This window comes from Hibiscus syriacus, unplaced genomic scaffold (assembly GCF_006381635.1).
Source record: "Hibiscus syriacus cultivar Baekdansim isolate YM2019G1 unplaced genomic scaffold, ASM638163v2 tig00110318_pilon, whole genome shotgun sequence".
NCBI lineage: Eukaryota > Viridiplantae > Streptophyta > Magnoliopsida > Malvales > Malvaceae > Hibiscus > Hibiscus syriacus.
Genome location: NW_024062677.1, coordinates 177,314 through 194,865, shown reverse-complemented (window position 1 = coordinate 194,865; position 17,552 = coordinate 177,314). Strand labels below are relative to the sequence as shown.

General features: G+C 35.0%; 2 protein-coding genes and 1 pseudogene across 6 annotated transcripts; 2 read left to right on the top strand and 1 right to left on the bottom strand.

The window, feature by feature from the left end:
- Positions 1–255: 255 nt before the first annotated feature.
- Positions 256–2,681, bottom strand: LOC120117004 (annotated as a pseudogene).
- Positions 2,682–6,061: 3,380 nt separating this feature from the next.
- LOC120117046 (YTH domain-containing protein ECT1-like) lies at positions 6,062–12,540 on the top strand. Of its 5 annotated transcripts, none has more exons than XM_039137384.1 (8): positions 6,062–6,209; positions 7,727–7,764; positions 7,878–8,052; positions 8,768–8,844; positions 8,932–9,447; positions 10,558–11,097; positions 11,188–11,400; positions 11,925–12,540. In XM_039137384.1, exons 1-8 carry the CDS (start codon positions 6,182–6,184, stop codon positions 12,294–12,296), a joined length of 1,959 nt encoding a protein of 652 aa, XP_038993315.1. In that variant the 5' UTR covers positions 6,062–6,181; the 3' UTR covers positions 12,297–12,540. The 5 variants fall into 5 exon arrangements, with proteins under 5 accessions (XP_038993315.1, XP_038993314.1, XP_038993316.1 ...); XM_039137383.1 differs by having other exon boundaries at positions 7,727–7,770; XM_039137385.1 differs by having other exon boundaries at positions 6,063–6,209; positions 7,688–7,770.
- A 1,039-nt stretch (positions 12,541–13,579) lies between these two features.
- Positions 13,580–17,254, top strand: LOC120117048. The gene is made up of 6 exons (XM_039137388.1): positions 13,580–13,791; positions 14,384–14,528; positions 14,765–15,025; positions 15,377–15,458; positions 15,881–16,077; positions 16,740–17,254. The coding sequence occupies exons 1-6, from the start codon at positions 13,607–13,609 to the stop codon at positions 17,019–17,021; spliced, it is 1,152 nt and encodes a 383-aa protein (XP_038993319.1). The 5' UTR covers positions 13,580–13,606; the 3' UTR covers positions 17,022–17,254.
- The last annotated feature ends 298 nt before the right edge of the window (positions 17,255–17,552 follow it).

The following is a 17,552-nucleotide window of genomic DNA, read 5'->3' as shown; positions in this document are numbered from 1 at the left end:
GCCTGCAAGTGGGTTCCAGAAAGAGCTTATGCATTAGAAATATAAAGATCCAAAGCCTCTATAGAACCTAGTGGCTTAAACAAATCAATAAGTTTCAGCGTTAATACAAGTTACTAAAACATAAGGATGCTTATTTTGTTAGAATCAGTTGGCAGATCAGTAATGGACGGTCTTGATTTGTGTGATCCCTCAGATTTTAGAGTATGCAGTAACAAACATAAAGGTTGTTGATGTACCATAAAGTTAGCTAAATATCTACTGAAACATTCTAGAGTATGCCCTTTTCTCCTGGTCTCGTCTATTGGCAACCTGCAGTAGTGTTTCAAACTCAATTATCTTCACAGGTGAAATCAACTGGAAGTGCGAGGTGGAAAGCATTAAATATTTATTCAGAGAAAGAATAGATTGATGTCAACCTTCTTCCTTGCAGCTGCAAGCTATTTCTTTATTCCACCTGAGTAGAAGAAAACATGATATAAGATGAAGGTCATCCCGAATCTACTCAAAAGTATATAATTGAAGGACATTGATGAAGTACAAGTAAGAATTATAGCATAAACTAATTAAGTGATATAACATCAAGTTCCGTACTTAGGTTACAATCGTATGTAACTTTACCAGGTGACACAACATGGCACTCTATTAATCAAAAATGAAAACTTAGCAAGTCATTCCAAACCTCAAAACAGTAAAATAGAGGAAGAAAATGAAAGAGGGAAGGAGGGAGAATGGTAGGAGTTTCACAGCTGTTTCACTTGAGACAAGATTTTACAGACCATCATTAGGCTCTAATTCCGATGCCCTTTTAAAGCTCTCGACTGCGGCATCAATTTCATTTAGTGCCATGTGTGCCTGATATCAGTTAAATACAAAAGCAATTGAAGTAAAAAAAATCCCGGATAAAAGTAAAACTAGTCATTTAATAGTTTAAACAACATGCATTCCACTTAAAACAAGAGCATGCAGTTTATTTTGTTATAAACACACAAGGTTTTTCCCTCAAATCAATTAGCAAAATAAGAAACGACAATATTAGTTATGCTTGAAAAAGCACCGACAGTAGTCAGTAAAAAAACAAAGGTACAAACTAAATTAGAAACATGACCATCGAAAAGAAATGGAAAAGAGAACAGACTAGGCAAAGTACGCGGTGCCAAGGAAGCAACAAACATGGTTTTGAATATGTACAAATACTAAGCACTGACCTGGCCTTGGCGAAAGAAAGCTTTCACATTATCTTTTCCATCACGAATTGCAAAGTCAGTATCCAACAATACTCCTTTTAGATTACCCAGTTTCAACTTGCAGGCCTAAAGCAGACAACACAGACAACAGTCATATGAAAAGAAACAAACATCAATAACCGGAAAAGGAATATAAGTGATTACAAATACTAACATAGAGGAACTCCCTATCATAACATGCTTTACTCAATGAATGAAGAACTAAAAATGAGAGAAAGATTGGAATGATCTTGCCATGCTAGATGCCTAAACCTTTGACTTATTGATGATCTAATAATTTCAAGGAAATAAAAAATCTTACAGAACTATTTGTAAATATCTAAGACTTGGTCTTCCGCAAAGATGAGCTCTTCTCTGTGTGATGACAAATTAGAAAGGAAGCAAAAAGTTCAGCAGAATAACTAAAGGATTAATGGCAATAAAATCATGATCATCAAGCAACTAAATTATGCACCTTGATCAATGGCCTCCAGGTCCCAGCAGACATCCAAATAGAGCAAAGCCTTCCGATATTCCTAAGATCAATCTTATAGTCTTGTTTCTGTAAGAGGAATAACTAGGAATATCTACTAACACTGTAGCAGTAAAATTCCAAATAAAAGTACTAAAGCTATCGGTACTCGGCAGTCTAATGTATGGTAGAAAATGTGCCATCATTATGCAGCCATAACACAGAGAGTAGAAGGCAAACTCATCCATAATAATGCAAAAATGTGTAATATACAAAAAAGGGGAAATGAAGCAAATTATATGAAATACCTCATTTCCAAAAGCTTTGATAGAGTCAACTGCCATCATCCACCAAGTAATGTCATTCGTTTTTTTGTCAAGGTCAGCTGGTCAGTCGGGATAAATATCACCATCCTTAAAAAAATTAGATACTCCGTCATCTGCCCCCTCAAGAATTTCTCCACAATCTTCAATTATAATATCTTGAGTGGGGTAATCACCATCCTCATTAGCAACATGCTCGATAGATCGAACAACACCCATTCCTTTTAAAACCTTCCCCAAAACCACATGTTTCCCATCGAGATGAGATGTTCGAGTAGTTGTAATGAAGAATCGAGACCCATTGGTGTTAGGCCCCATTAGCCATGGATAACAATCATTTTCTTTCATGTTTTAACTCAAAGTTTTCATCTTCAAATTTCAGGCCATAATGGATTCTCCCCCTGTTCCGTCACCAGCTGAAATATCCCCACCTTGTATCATAAAACCTTGGATAATGTGATGAAAGAAACACACCCTGTAAATAACGCGAGATGTGAAATCGAGAAAGCGAAGAAGTTAATTTTTGGCCGCTGAAGCTGAATGCCAAAGCAAAATAAAAAAAATGCATGTGCGTGAATGACGAACGAGGAAGGGTTTAATTCGCGTGAGATCACTAGAAACACACTTTGTTTCTCCCGTTGCAACAGAGAAAGAGTTTAACATACAAATTCGTAAAACCAGAAACTCAAATTGAATGGTGGAATAGAGAACAAGGAATACCTGTGAAAACCCTTGAATTTTGACTGATCCCTTCGTCTACGTTGTAATCAAAGATAAAATTATGGGGGAAATTAAAAGACAAATTTTAGAAACGGGAAAGCATGCGTACGTGATGAAAATTATGGAGAAATTAAAAGACGACTTTGACAGATGACACACAATGAAAAGTGTACTCCGTGTGTTTGCTAAATTTTTTGGATTATGACTATTAAATATGACACATTTTTGTAAGTCATAAATCATTCAGATTTTAACAAACATGGAATTTTTTTATGACACACATATTTTGCAAGTCACAAATTAGTGTGTGTCATCGTTCGTTTGTCATTATAGGTATATTTTCTTGTAGTGATGGAAAAGTAACCTGAGAATTTGTACTTAAATCGATAAATTACTGATTTGATTGTTTATACATACCTTTGTATGGAAAATTCCTGATAATTCATTAGTAACATCTGAAAAGACTTTTAACCTGGAAATCTCTGATTTGAGAATAAATTATCAAGGGTGTTTCTTTTGTCAGAACCATTCAAAAAGACTGAAAAGATGATACATTTGAATTAAATAATAAGATCAGATGGATGGAAAGGATTGAAATACATCGGATCTGTCAGAGTAGTTCAATGGGACTGATATAAATGATAAGTTTGAATTTAATAATAAGATCAGACGGAATGAATTATTGGACTACAATGGATATGTAAAATAACCAAAATACCCTTAGAATGTAAATGACCAAGAATATTACCAAGCTCAAGAATGAGTGGGTATCCTCGAGCTTTGAAATGAATGGAATAAAACTGAGCATCAAAATGACCAAAATACCCTTATGACCTAGACTAAGTAGATGTTGGATTAATTAAGGAATCCAAATAAACATGGGTGTGGTATTGATCTTAAAAGTTATGGATCACATATTAAGCCGAGCAACCAATGCTAGTGTTATATCAGTACCAGAACGACATAGATGTCACTTGAATGCGTGTTCGACTTCTCAAGTTAGATTCGATAATAATTTTGGAAGTATTCAGCTCAGCTCAATTCTAGATTGCATTATGTACTAAGAAGGGGATATTCGTTAGACAAATAAACCATGAAGACCAAATTGAACAGAACATGAGTATAATATGTATCCGAAATTCAGAAAAGTATGAATTACTCTAGAAAACCCCAAAGTAACTGGAATGGACTTGATAACTAAATGAATTGGCTAACCTCAAGGACTAAGGATTAAGTGATTTGGATGAGTCTGCAAATGTTAATGAACATACATGATGTAATGTTCTTATGGATCATGAACTACAAATCAAGTACTTCAGCAGTTCATGATATAGTGAAAGCGTGAACATGAAATTAAGAGCATTGGAATATCTGTTAGTCTCCTTAAGATCTGTTCAGTGATGACTCAGAAGATGATCTATGGATAATAATATTTGGTATTAAAGAGTAAATACCCTAGAAGGTTAATGAATTGACAAATTGATAAGTATTGTTTATGGGAGCTATTCATCTAGAGTTGTTCGATAAACTGATTAATCGAAATAGATTGTAAAGGCCATGAACCTTCATTTCTTCCCTATCAGCTCAAGTTCATTTTGAATAACTGATGATTTCATCAGTTATTAATCTATTCCAATAGTGATTCTAATTTCCAACATTCTATTGATATACTGAAGATCTGTGTTTCTCTTCCTGATAAGATTATCCAGTACCTCTAAATAATATCTGTAAACTCTGGTGTGTTCCCTAATCACGTGAATATTTTATCTGATTTTTGATTTGAATTCTATTTACGGACGTAACATGTTTTATTGGGGGTATAGTTGGAGGAAGAATACTTGCAGGTTCCGACTTTGTGCTGAGGGCCTTACTGTTCGTGACGGGGTTGAATACTTGCAGGTTCCTTGGCTTTGTGTTGAGAGCCTTACTGTTCCTGACGGGGTTGAATACTTGCAGGTTCCTTGGCTTTGTGTTGAGAGCCTTACTGTTCCTGACGGGGTTGAATACTTACAGGTTCTTGGCTTTGTGCTCAGGGCCTTACTGTTCGTGACGGGGTTGTATGGTTATGAAGAACCTAGACATTTTGTGCGTGACGGATGGGGAAATTACTATGGTTTTTGAATTTTTAAAAAATATATTTTAAAAAGATTGTATATTTTCACTGGTTTTGAGGGAACACACTAGGTAACCTATTCTGATCTCCTGAACTTAGTCATCCGAAATATTTCTCTGAACTGAAAGCTCATTGTCCGTTACCACCTGAAATATCAGTAAGATCTCTGCCTCAGGAATAAAGAAATCTGTAGATGTCGGAACCAATAAGGAAATATATGTTTATCTGTATCTGCACGTTCTTCAGCATCATCTGGGTAGTTATGTATTACTGAGCTTTCCAAAGCTCACTCTGTTACTCATCTTTTCAGGTTAAAAGAATCGTACTAGTGCAACTATCAACATTAGTAAGGGAGTTCTTCCGGCGTTGCTTGCAGAGTATGGTACATGTGATTAGGGGGCATGTAATTGTATTTTGTTTTATATACGAGTCTGAAAATCTGTTTTATTTCTCATACTGATAAATCATTTTAATAAGTTATATGTTTTGATAAAAGTTTTAAATTTTCCGCTATTTTTACAGTGGGTCGCTCCGGTGGCCCTAATGTGACATTCCAGATCGGACGGGTTACCCGCATCGGTCTGAGGGGGTTACAATATCTCCCAGCTAAAGGGAAGGTATATTTTCGAGATTTTTTCGCATAAATCTTTGTTTTATATTCGATAATTTTCTTTGGTCCACGTTTAGTTATTTCGAGAATTTTTCACCCTTTTGCACTTTTATTTTATGTTATTTTATCTTTGCGAAAATTGCGAAATAATGTCTTTTGTGAGGGGAATCTATGAGAAAGTCTCCTAATTGTAAAAGAAGTATTTTCCCGAATATTATTCACACAAAAGGACATTAATTATCTGAAAATTAACACTTTTTGAATAAAGTCAAATGCATGAAAGGATCTTAATTTAAATATATTTTTGAATTTGTAATTTTCAATATTTAAATAATATATAATTGTTTAGGTACTAAAATTTGGGCGTTGTGGGGTGTTAACCCTTCCCATACGTAACCGACTCTCAAACTATTAAAAACGAATTTTTAGTAAAATGAGTACTATTTTTTGACGTTTAACCTACTTAACTTAATTGTTGATGACACTAAAAAATAAACTGTTTTCCAAATGTTTCATCACTCTCCCTGAAATTAAAATTTTTAAATCTATCGAATACCGTGAAACGTTATCACACAAAGTATAGATTAAATATATGAACAATAGAGTATATGATATATTATATGGAAACAGAAATAAATAAAATTATACTGTCTAAGTTTCTAGCTCTTGAAGGCAATCTTCTTTCTTTTCTTTGTTTCCTGTTTGTTTTAGAGAAGATTCATGGCGGCAACCTCAGATCGTATCCCTGGTACGTCAAGTCGTCAACTACCCCGTAATCTTGTTCCTTCTGTTTGATGTTTGGTTTTTCTTCTCTCGGACTTTCGATTTCCTAGTGGTTTTAGTCTCTTCTTTTTATTTCAATTCAATTGTAACTTGATGCTTGGCAACCTCAGATCGTATCCCTGGTACGTCAAGTCGTCAACTACCCCGTAATCTTGTTCCTTCTGTTTGATGTTTGGTTTTTCTTCTCTCGGACTTTCGATTTCCTAGTGGTTTTAGTCTCTTCTTTTTATTTCAATTCAATTGTAACTTGATGCTTGGTTTTTCTTCTCTCGGACTTTCGATTTCCTGTTTATTTTCCTAGTTGTTGAATCTTTGGGCCTTCGATTGATCAACTGTGTTTTGTTCAATTTAATTTGTTTATTATGTATGAGGTTTGATATTTTTGTCAAAATCTGGGATCTGGGTCTTAATTGATAGAACTTATTGCAAAGTTCTGTTATTTTGTTCCTTAATTTTCCGTGGTGTTTAAGTAAATAGCACTGAAAAAAAGGCTGAAGTGTATAAGGATAATTTTTTAATACCTTGCTGCTAAGAGCCTAAGACTGAGAATCCTACAAGTAACTCAATCGTGGCCTTTGATCGATCTGTTGTGCTGGTTCAGTTGTACTTGTCTGTAGGTAAATATGTGGGGTTTGATCCTTTTGTTAAGATCTGGGTCTAATTGAAAGAAATTATTGCAAAATTCTGTTTTTTTTTCTTCCTTAATTTACCTTGATTATCATATGGATAGTACTGCAAAAAAGGCTTAGGTTTTTTTAAGGTTAATTTTTAAGTATCTTGCTATAAAGACTGAGAATCCTACTAAAATTCTCTCCCTTTTTTCAAAAGAAAAGAAAAGAGAAACAGCCTGATTGAGGTTGAAAAGGAAAAAAAACTGTAATGTGGTTTCACAGTGAATTTCGTCAAACCATATTAATTAATAAAACGAAAAACAATTTGCAGAATACTTGGGTGGTTTACTGGAAATTTGATGTACAATTTGTATATTTCAATGGTCCTTGGTCTTTATATCCAATGCTATAGTATGTTGGACCTTGTGGTATTTTCTAGAATAAAAATATTGTTTTTATCTTGTTTCTGTGTCAGACTGGGAGAAAATGGTAGGAAATGTGTATGACAGTGTTCATAAAAGAAGCTTCATCTAATATATCTTGTGTGGTACTGTTTAATAATGAGTGATTGACTTGTTCAATATTATTGCATATGGGGGTTTTGGCTTTGTGCCTTATCATTTGGATGTTGCCATCATGCAAATAAATGTAAGGTTAAGCCTTTCGATATGTAAAGAACTACATTTTTCTTTGAAAATTTATTCATGTTATTTATTTAATGTGAATAGGTGTGCACGTGTGGATTTGCGCACACATATTCATAATTTCAAGTTTACCTATCCTCGAATTTAGCTTTGGTTGGTCAATAATTTGTACTGCTTGTGTTTCTAAGACTCTACTTAGTCACTGAGCATACTGATCATGGATGCAGAAGAGCAACAAGCTGATCCAGACAAAGTGAAGGAGCAGGTAGTTGTGAGTTACTGACATGCTCTTCCTTTTTATTCTCTTCATTTGTTTCTGCCAGACAGTTAAAGGGAAATATTCTTACTATTGACCTTCATTTATTATTCTCTTAACAGCCTCTTTCAACAAAAAATAAGACGTTGGTTTCTCCTAATTCCACTCAGGATGCTGCCCTAATGGGCCATCCTGGTGCTGGTGCTGGTCAATCTGGATCATTTGTTTCAGCTGGACAGCTTAATGTCTATTCACCTACAATCTATGCTCCTCAGCCTCAGGCTTTCTATTACAGAGGTTAATCTTCTGTCTTCTTGGGTCTATTTTAATGCTGGGCTGGTTGAACCTTGTATTAGTAAATTCCAATTGAAATCTAATCATTAGTTGCATATATGTCTGGTAACATGGTATTTCGTTTCTTTTTTTGATGCTCAGGTGCTGTTATTGTAGTAGTTCTTGGATATCACTCTCTGGTCCATGTAAATGCTACTTTGAGCAAGGATATTGTATGAAAAATCTTATACCGTGTGAGTCATGTGATAAAAAATGAAATCAGTGAGTTGCCATAGCACCAAAATACGAAGTCTTTTGTGTTTGTTTTTACTTAGTTTATAGCCAAAAAGGAATTAAATTTTGGTTCTTAAGTTGGTTTTCTATGTAAAAGAGGAACCTTGGTTTTGTTTATCTTTCCCTTCCTTTGGTTTTAATGTTAGTAAGGTATAGGTTATTTAATTTGAATGACAATACTCATAACGGTTGGAAACATGAAGATGCATAGTTCTTTTATTTATTTTGATTCTGTAGATCGTATTCATATGAATTCTTTCTGAATGGGCTAGATAGTAGTGCATGTTACTTTTGAGTGATTTCACTATGCAAGGAAAATAACCATTCACTTCTGTAGAAAGTAGAAACTTTTTTATTTCTCTAATGCATTGCATTTTCTGTTTTGAGATCGATAGATACGTGAAATAGAAATTAATATTGGGGATGTTTCTAAAATTGAGAGCAGGTTATGAAAACACTGCTGGTGAATGGGATGAATATCCGCCGTATATCAATGCTGAAGGACTAGAACTTGGATCCTTGGTGAGAATCTTTCCATTCATCTGTGTAGATTTTCTTTGAATGATTAAGTTTTTTTTTTCCTTTTCGGTGACATTTTATCTTAATTAGGGCATCTTCAATGAGAATCCATCACTTGTCTTCCACCCTGGATACAGCTACAATCCGCAAATGCCGTATGGGCCATATTCCCCTGTCACAACTCCTTTGCCTTCTGTAGGTGGTGATGCACAGTTGTACTCCCCGCAGCAGTTTCCATTCTCTGGACCACCATATTATCAGCAGTTTATTCCTCCGAGTATGCCTTATATTACTTCACCTTCTCCAGTTTCACGTCCAGAACTAACCACATTAGTTAATGTTGACCAACAAGGTGATAACATGCTCTTTGGACCAAGGCCTAGTTATCCCAGTCCATTGGGATCTTTTGGTAGAGGCAGTTTACCTGGAAATCCTGGTACCCTAGGATTTAATGATTTACAGCAAGGTTTTGATGGATTCAGGTCTGGAGGACTTTGGTCAGATTGGTCGAAGCCTTCTGATAGACAGAGATCTTTCACTCCCATATCGCCAGCATTATCTCCCCATCCCCATCCTATTGGGCCAATTGGGCAGAATGTTCCAATGGTATGTATATTGGTTAATACTCTCAGAGATCTTATTTTATGTTATTATTATTCTTGTTTATAGTTTTGCCTTAGTACCTGCTTGTTTGGCAAGCTAGCATGGTCTTAAGAATAAGTCTTTTTCATATGTTCTCAAAGTTGACAGAGAGAAGCACCTTATTGCATGGTTTACCTTCTTCAGCTAACCCAAATAGCATTTGGAGAATATGGAGTTTATACACAGTGGAATATATCAGAATCATATATTCATTCTCATTTTTTGCAAGTTGGATAAATATGATTTATCTGCCTTTTAAATACAGTGTCGAATGTACATATTATCTCTAAAAGTATATCAAATAAGAAATAATTTATATCCTTCTGTTATTTATTAACCACATATTCTATATTGTTTCACTTCTAGAATTAATAATGTACATCTCAGTGGATCCACCTATATACCAAATTTTCTTCAATTAGTTACTTATTTTATTGATTGTGCCCACCCTAAAATTTTTTTGTGCCTACCCCATATGAAAATTTTATATTATTCATGTATGTGTGCCCACCCTCAAGAAATTTTCTAGATCTGCCACTACAGAAGATGTGGAGCACGTGGTTATCATTTTGCCTGATGGGCCTTGAATTTATTTTTTTAGTGTACTATTTCATTAACCTCTCCAAAACCTGTAAAATTTCCTTTCTATTCTCAGTTTATATTATCTCTGATTCTCTGTCTTTACCATCAAGTCCTGTCACACTTAGAAAGTTCTTGTAGCATATGTCACACTTTTGAAAGAAATTAGACATTCAACCAAGGTCCTTGGTTTATATCTTTATAGATAACCTGTAGCATACTGTTTAATATTAAAATGCCGTCCTAATGCCATTCACAATGAGTCAATGACTTATTAAACTTCTTTTTGGGCTTTGAATTAAAGTTTTTGTTTAGCTCAAATTTTGGATTTTAAGTTCTAGGAGTGTTTAAATGACTAATAGTTCTTGGAAGCTTTTATTGTTTAAGTGAAGATGATCCACAAGTCATTTAATGATGGAATATGTAGCAAAGCTAGTGTTTCAATAGTCTTATTGTTATACCATTTTAGTCTTGAGTCTTTTTATTCCTTTTCAGGTACCTCAGCAACAAAGGTCATTTTATCCATTAGGATCTGGAATGAACTCCTATAACAGAGGCTACGTGCAAAGTGGTCTCAATCAAGGTGCTGGGTTTATAAATGCATCAGTTCCTAGTTTCGGAGCGAACAATTGGGGCTGGCTACCTTTTGATAGTAAAAGACAACGTGGAAGAGACAGTGACATCTCTTTGTGTGGTTGTAATGGTGCTCTTGATATCCTTAGTGAGAAAAACCGAGGGCCAAGGGCCTTAAAACCTAAGAATCAAATCACAGCTAAAAATAATTCTTCCGTTGATGATAATAAAAACAAACCTTCAGCGAAGATCAATGATAATTCATTTAACTGGTCAGATTTCACTACAGATTACAAGGATGCTAAGTTTTTCATAATCAAGTCATACAGTGAAGATAATGTTCACAAGAGTATCAAATATGGCGTCTGGGCTAGTACACCTAATGGGAACAAAAGGTTAGACGCCGGTTATGATGAGGCCGTGGAGCACCAAGACAACTGCCCAGTGTTTCTCTTCTTTTCGGTATTTACATTTTAGAGAAAAAAAACTTGTATTTACTATTTACTTTTTTTCATCCATATGGGTTAAATATAAATTACTCGATTGTTGCAGGTGAATGCTAGTGCTCAGTTCTGTGGGGTAGCAGAAATGGTTGGACCTGTGGATTTTGACAAAAGTGTGGATTACTGGCAGCAGGATAAATGGAGTGGGCAGTTCCCTGTCAAATGGCATATTATCAAAGATGTTCCTAACAGTCAGTTCCGTCACATCATACTGGAAAATAATGATAATAAACCTGTGACTAACAGTAGAGATACTCAGGAGGTACAATTTCAAATGACTATTATAGATGACAGTTCATTCATTTGATAATGCTCTGATCTTCAAATTGTTGTACTGAATTTTTGTTAGATAGCTACATGATAAGGGAATATCTTGGTTCTGAAAATTAAATCGTCGAAAAATTATTTTAAAAATTTGTTCAGGTCTCTATTCTTATAGTCTTCTGGGGCGGTACTGATAATTATTGTACGGAGGGTTCTTTTTACCAACAGTACTGGTAGTCTTTGTGTGTTGTGTCCTGAAACCATTGATCTATTTATGATATGCTCCTCACCCACGCCGTCTATTTCCTTCAGATGCAATTGAGGATATTATTCTATCATTTAACTGTGTTACTGCCGTACTACAAATCCCAATTTTATTGATTAGATTAAAATATATTTTATGCCAATTCTAATGTCTTCCTGCTTCTTCTTACTTAGTTTTGAGGATTTAAAAGATATTATCGCTTGAAGATATTCCAGTTACAACAAATCTTTTACTTGTGTGGGCATCAATTTTTGCAGGTGAAACTGGAGCAAGGACTTGAAATGTTGAGCATCTTTAAACGTTATGAAACTGATATGTCAATCCTGGATGATTTCGAATTCTATGAGGACAGGCAGAAGGCCATGCAAGAGGGTAAGGCTAGACAACAAGCTACCCTCGTGTCTGTAGGGGTTGTTGGAGAAAGCGAGCATAGAAATGCTGTTACATTATCCAATGATTTCATAAAGCAGATGTCTAAGAGCTTTGCTCAAGTTGTCTGCTTGGATGATGGTGATAAAGAAGGCACTGGTAACGAAAGAACTAGTTCTGAGTCTGATGGCTCTAAAGTTGCAAGGGTTAAACTTGAAGATGTTATCACAGCAACAGCCTCTTCAGCCCAGGCGAGTTAGGAATAAGCATTCTGGACGGCCTTTGTTTTGTGTATGTGACACAAACATCTTTTTCACCTTTTTTCTTTAATTATTATTTTACTTTATGCGAAGTTGGATCTCTCGTTTGATGTAATTCTGATTCCAATGGAGCGTATCCATAATTTGAACAAGTTCTCACAAGTTTTATGGGGCTGATTTGCATCATATGTAATATTTGCCTTGTGAGTTTAACTGTAGTCATTAGTTTTCTTTCTTTGCCTTCTACCTTTGGTTTTGTAAAGTTGTTTCAGGCAGTTGAATAAAGAATACAGCAAATGGTGTTATGCAATCTTTTGCTTTCTTTCACTTATTCTTCAATTATTATCAGGATGTGTTGTGTTGGGTGGAGAGAGTTATGACTGGCTGCAGAATATTACTTGCCATACTATAAGACTGATGTTATTTTGGAAGTGTCTCTGAAGTCTAAATTTGTTTTCCAAGTTGAAAAGAGGTGGCTTAGGTTCCAAGTAAAAAGTCAGAGAAAGAGTTGAATCAATGTTTATCTAAAATTTCAGCCTTAGCCCCTAAGACAGAGAGTAGATGACCCTCACCCATTCCTCTTTATCTTTATATGACAGGGACAACTACTTGGTTGAATATTCTCAACCAGTGGAAATTTCTTGGCTCAAAATATTAGCTCCACACTTTGAAATTCTGGAATCTTTCTTTTTGTTTTCATATCTATTATCTCTTCTAGCTTCAGAAATTAACAATATCAATTGACCTTTTATTACTTATTTGAAGACAATATTCTACACCCATTATTGAAATTTGCGTCTTCATTGAGGGCTTATTTAGTAATTTTCCTTATTAATAACAAATATATATGAAAGAGGAAAATCCTAAAAGAAATCTATCCTTAAAAAAAGAACTATTTTTTTGAAATAATAATTAGTTAATTAATATTGATATTTTCTTTTTGTTTGAAATGTTAATTAAAAACCTGACCATCTTAATGCATTATTTTTATTTCCAAAAATTAGATAACTAAATGAGAAGAAATTCACTTAAAAAGGCTGTTCATAATCTAATTTCGGATTCTAACCATTGTTTAGGAAGCTTGGACATTCTCTCACACTATCTCAACTGAAAGTAAAACATGGAGTAGTTTTTATACAAAGAGTGGACATTTCCCTAAATATATAATAAACAATTGTGCAAGAGACCTCCAACACAGTGAATTTACCCACGCTTAACTTGATCTTTGCCCAAAGAGAGGCACAATTATAAGTCTAGGTTGAAGGCAAGTGTTTAGGATTCGAGTGGGCAGCCTGACGAGCGAAGGGAGGATGACGAGTGTCTCTTCAATGGAATTTTGGTGGTTCCTTAACCTCAGAGCTACTCTTATTGCTCTTCTTCTTATACTCTTTTTTCATCTTTCCAAGAAATTCTACTCTAAATTCCTTCCTTATTCGTCCACTCGTCGTCTTCCTTCTTCTTCTTCATCCAGTTCTCCTCTTGATTCTCAATCAAGGTAATCTTTTGACGTTTTTTTCTAATTTGGGTTCCTTTTAGCTTTTTCATCTTGCCTTCTTTCTCACTCAAATTTGTTCACTTGTTGGGGTTTTGGTACAGTTCTGGCTGTTTTCTTGATTGAGCTCCAATTTATTTATCTTCTTAATATTTTCTTGAATAAGTTGTTCTGGATTTGCATCTATATTTCTGGGTTTTGCATCACTATTCGGCAAGCCCTTAATTTACCACATCATTAAAGTTTTCTGCTAGTCTTTCTCGTATGTTTTGTTTTTCTTTTATTTCCAGAATTGTGTGTTTCTTTTGGTCTTATCATCTGCAACTTTTACTGTCGAAATGTGAAGAACATGCACTTTGGGGAATATATTATTAACTTTTTTTAATTAGATATTGTCCCTTGCCTTCAGTTGTGGTGGGGAAATTTTCTCTGTTGCCATCTCCATAATCAACCATCTACAACGGAAAAATTACCCCCCCCCCTTTTTTTTACAGCTGAAAATATTGGTTAGAGTTGTCACTTAAAATTTATGGAGTGGTTTCAATGTTACCTCGACTTTTATAACTGATTTGGAACTTATGTTTGCTACCTGTAGAATCCCAGAGATCATATCTGATTCGGACTTGAAGTTTTTGATTGATAATTTGGATGAGAAGCTCAATGAGGACGAGAAATGGGAGAATGTAATCGACAAGAAAACCAACTTTCTTTCCTACAACGCAAAATGCTGCAGAACTAAGGTTCTTTGTACTCTGATTTGCTTTACTTCATCTATAATAACAACGTAGTGGAGTTTTCTGAAATCAGTACTTTCAATCATTTACTTGTATATGCCAATTCATTGAACTTAAGGTCGATTTGACTTGTCGGACACGGTTTAAGTTACAATTACAGTCTGTTTACAGATGGACCAGGCCAGCATGTAATTCAAGCGATGAAGCAAACTGAAAGTTATTATTCTTGTTGTTGATTGCAGGATAAACCACTGAAATATCTGAGCACGACTGTATTTGAGAGTTGCTCCCCGGTGCTTCTGAGAGACTTCTATATGGACAATGATTATAGAAAGCAGTGGGATAAAACAGTGATTGATCATCTGCAGCTGCAGGTGAACAGAACAAATGGGATTGAAATTGGCCGCACAGTAAAAAAGTTTCCTCTTTTGACACCTAGAGAATATGTACTGGCTTGGAGATTGTGGGAGGGAAAAGATAGAACATTCTACTGCTTTACCAAGGTGATTGTCACTGTAACCTGGTCTTTCATCATATATTAAGTTCTTGTCTGATTCAATCTTCAAAAAAAAAAAGGAAAAGATCTTGTCTGATTCAGATTCTTTTGGAAAGTGGAAGTTCTACAACTGATATTAAGGATTAAGCACATGTTGTCATATCTTTAATATGAAAGAGATGTATATGTTTTATACTTGAAGTTACTAATATTGGAATTTATCCTCATTTAGCACATGTTGTCATTTGTCAAAATTGCTTCATGCAAATACTTTGTTTTTCTACACAGTTGATCCATGTTTATGCTTACTATCAAATCGTGGTTGACTTTTGTTGTAATTCTTGCTATGATTGACTAGGAATGTGAACATCCATCTGCACCGAGACATAAAAAGTATGTTCGCGTAGGATATTTTAGATCCGGTTGGCAAATCAGGAAAGGCAAGTGTCTGGTATACTTATCTAACTGTTACTAAGAAACATAGAGAGTTGGTGCTTTCTCATTGGAGCCATGCAATTTCTCAGGAATTTTTCTCTAGATTGAATTATGTACTTGCACAATGTGCTCCTGCAAGTGACAGACAGTCCCTCTCTCTCTGCATGAGAAAAATAAAAAAAGTGTGATGAATCTTGTCACCAAATCAAGCTTTTTTGGACTCCAGTTTGAGTCATTAGTGACGATGCATTTCTTAATTTCTGCCAAAGTGTTTATACCCAAGGCATTGAAAATGTTAAACTTGCTTGGGAGAGGAATAAAAGGCAATAAGGGATCCTGTACCTATATACTTCTTTATCTGGTTTCCTTTTTGTTCCTATTATTACTTGATTATTTGTGATTCTGAATTTTAATTTTGACTGTACAGTACCTGGTAGAGAAGCCTCTGAGATCAGAATGTTTCACCAAGAAGATGCTGGTCTGAATGTGGAAATGGAAAAACTAGCATTTTCAAAGGGCATATGGAGTTATGTATGTAAGATGGATAATGCACTACGCAAGTATTCTGCGATCAACCGCCCTCTGACGACTCCATCTGTTTCGTCCGTCACTCTGATTCAGAAGGTCTGCATTATTATATTGTTTAATATATATCCTTTTTCTAATGTGATCATGTTTACCAATAACATGTTATAATTTCCTTATTCCAAGAGAAAAACATTTAAGACTCATGACAAGACATATATCCGTGTCCAGCGCTAGCACCCAAGTTTTGAGTAAAATAGAGATAGATTTATATAGCTCTGTTAACCTTAACAGTATGCAATCAAATTATCTTGGTTTCCTTACCTGTGTTGAAGATTAGTGTCTTGGGAAATGAGTAATTTAGGATATGTTTTCTTTATATAGGATGGTTAGAGTTTTTTTTTTTTTTTTGAGAAATGAGTAAGAGAATCTTATCTTTATAGCAGAGGTAAAAATAAAGAAGCAGGGACTGAAGAATGAGGACCATATGCAGTAGTAAGCAGCCTAGAGTCTTCTATTGCACTGTTGAGTTATCTAGTCTAGAAAGTCTACCCTTATAGACTAGTCGTTCTAATTGAGGCTTATCTAGTTTATACCTTCTATTGTCAAAATAAATTTATTGAAATAAATTCTGGTTATGGAATCACATGATTAAGCTTCGGCTTCTTTATATTTGAAAAAGAAAAGAAATAAATTGGTTCGGGTGATATTATATTTGGATCTGCTCACGTACTGATGATTGACATGCTGTCTGCATATAGGTTCCACCTGAATTAGAGATGATAAGTGGCAGTACTCTTCCAGCAGTCTCTGCATCAATGCCCACTCTTGAACCTGTTAACGGTGAACCCAGGGAGAAAAAGTTATCAAGAATACCATCGAAAAGGACTGTAGCGAAAAGTTTGCTTGTTGCTGGGGGTGTGCTCTGCCTGTCTCGTGGTCACGTTGGCCTGGGTGCTAAAGTTGCAATGGCGTTCATCTTAACAAAACTGAGAAAGCATTGTGATTCATCAAGCCAAAGCAGGCGAACTCAAGGCACCTGACATCTCTGCAACTATTTTTGATGGTTTTTAACGAGGCTGGTTGTCGCAGCTCAGTTATCAAGTTTAACTACAGTCGGAAATAAAATGGGTGGGGGTTATTTGACGTGAAATCCAAAATTTATTTTATAATTATTTCTTTTTGATAGTGTAAATATACTCAAAACCCGGATGTGCTATTTTCTTTATGTAATGCTAATCACTACAGTTAATGAACTTTAAGCTGCAACATACCAGTTACAGGCTACAGCTTTGTTTTTGCATCAATAGCCTGCCCATTCCAACAAGCTACTAACCTAATTGCATAGTCGTACAAGACATTAAATCCTCTTAACAGGCATCAAGTTCAGGATTTCAATATTGTAAAATCTTACAATTTAATGCGTGTGTGTCACGGAATTGCATGCTAATCATGCAACTAATGAACACGATGGTCTATGGTATATAATTAGTTTAATTCTCGCTTATCGTTTTCATTTTCAAAATAGCTTATAATTATATCAATGGTTAGATTTGTTAGGGCAGTGTTCCTAT

Bases quoted from the DNA above. Each gene is read 5' to 3' on its own strand.
- LOC120117048 (XM_039137388.1), top strand. From the start codon at position 13,607: ATGACGAGTGTCTCTTCAATGGAATTTTGGTGGTTCCTTAACCTCAGA. The intron at 15,459-15,880 runs GCAAGTGTCTGG...TTGACTGTACAG, and splicing joins CGGTTGGCAAATCAGGAAAG to TACCTGGTAGAGAAGCCTCT. The intron at 16,078-16,739 runs GTCTGCATTATT...GTCTGCATATAG, and splicing joins CCGTCACTCTGATTCAGAAG to GTTCCACCTGAATTAGAGAT.
- LOC120117046 (XM_039137383.1), top strand. From the start codon at position 6,182: ATGGCGGCAACCTCAGATCGTATCCCTG. The intron at 8,845-8,931 runs GTGAGAATCTTT...TATCTTAATTAG, and splicing joins GACTAGAACTTGGATCCTTG to GGCATCTTCAATGAGAATCC. The intron at 9,448-10,557 runs GTATGTATATTG...ATTCCTTTTCAG, and splicing joins TTGGGCAGAATGTTCCAATG to GTACCTCAGCAACAAAGGTC.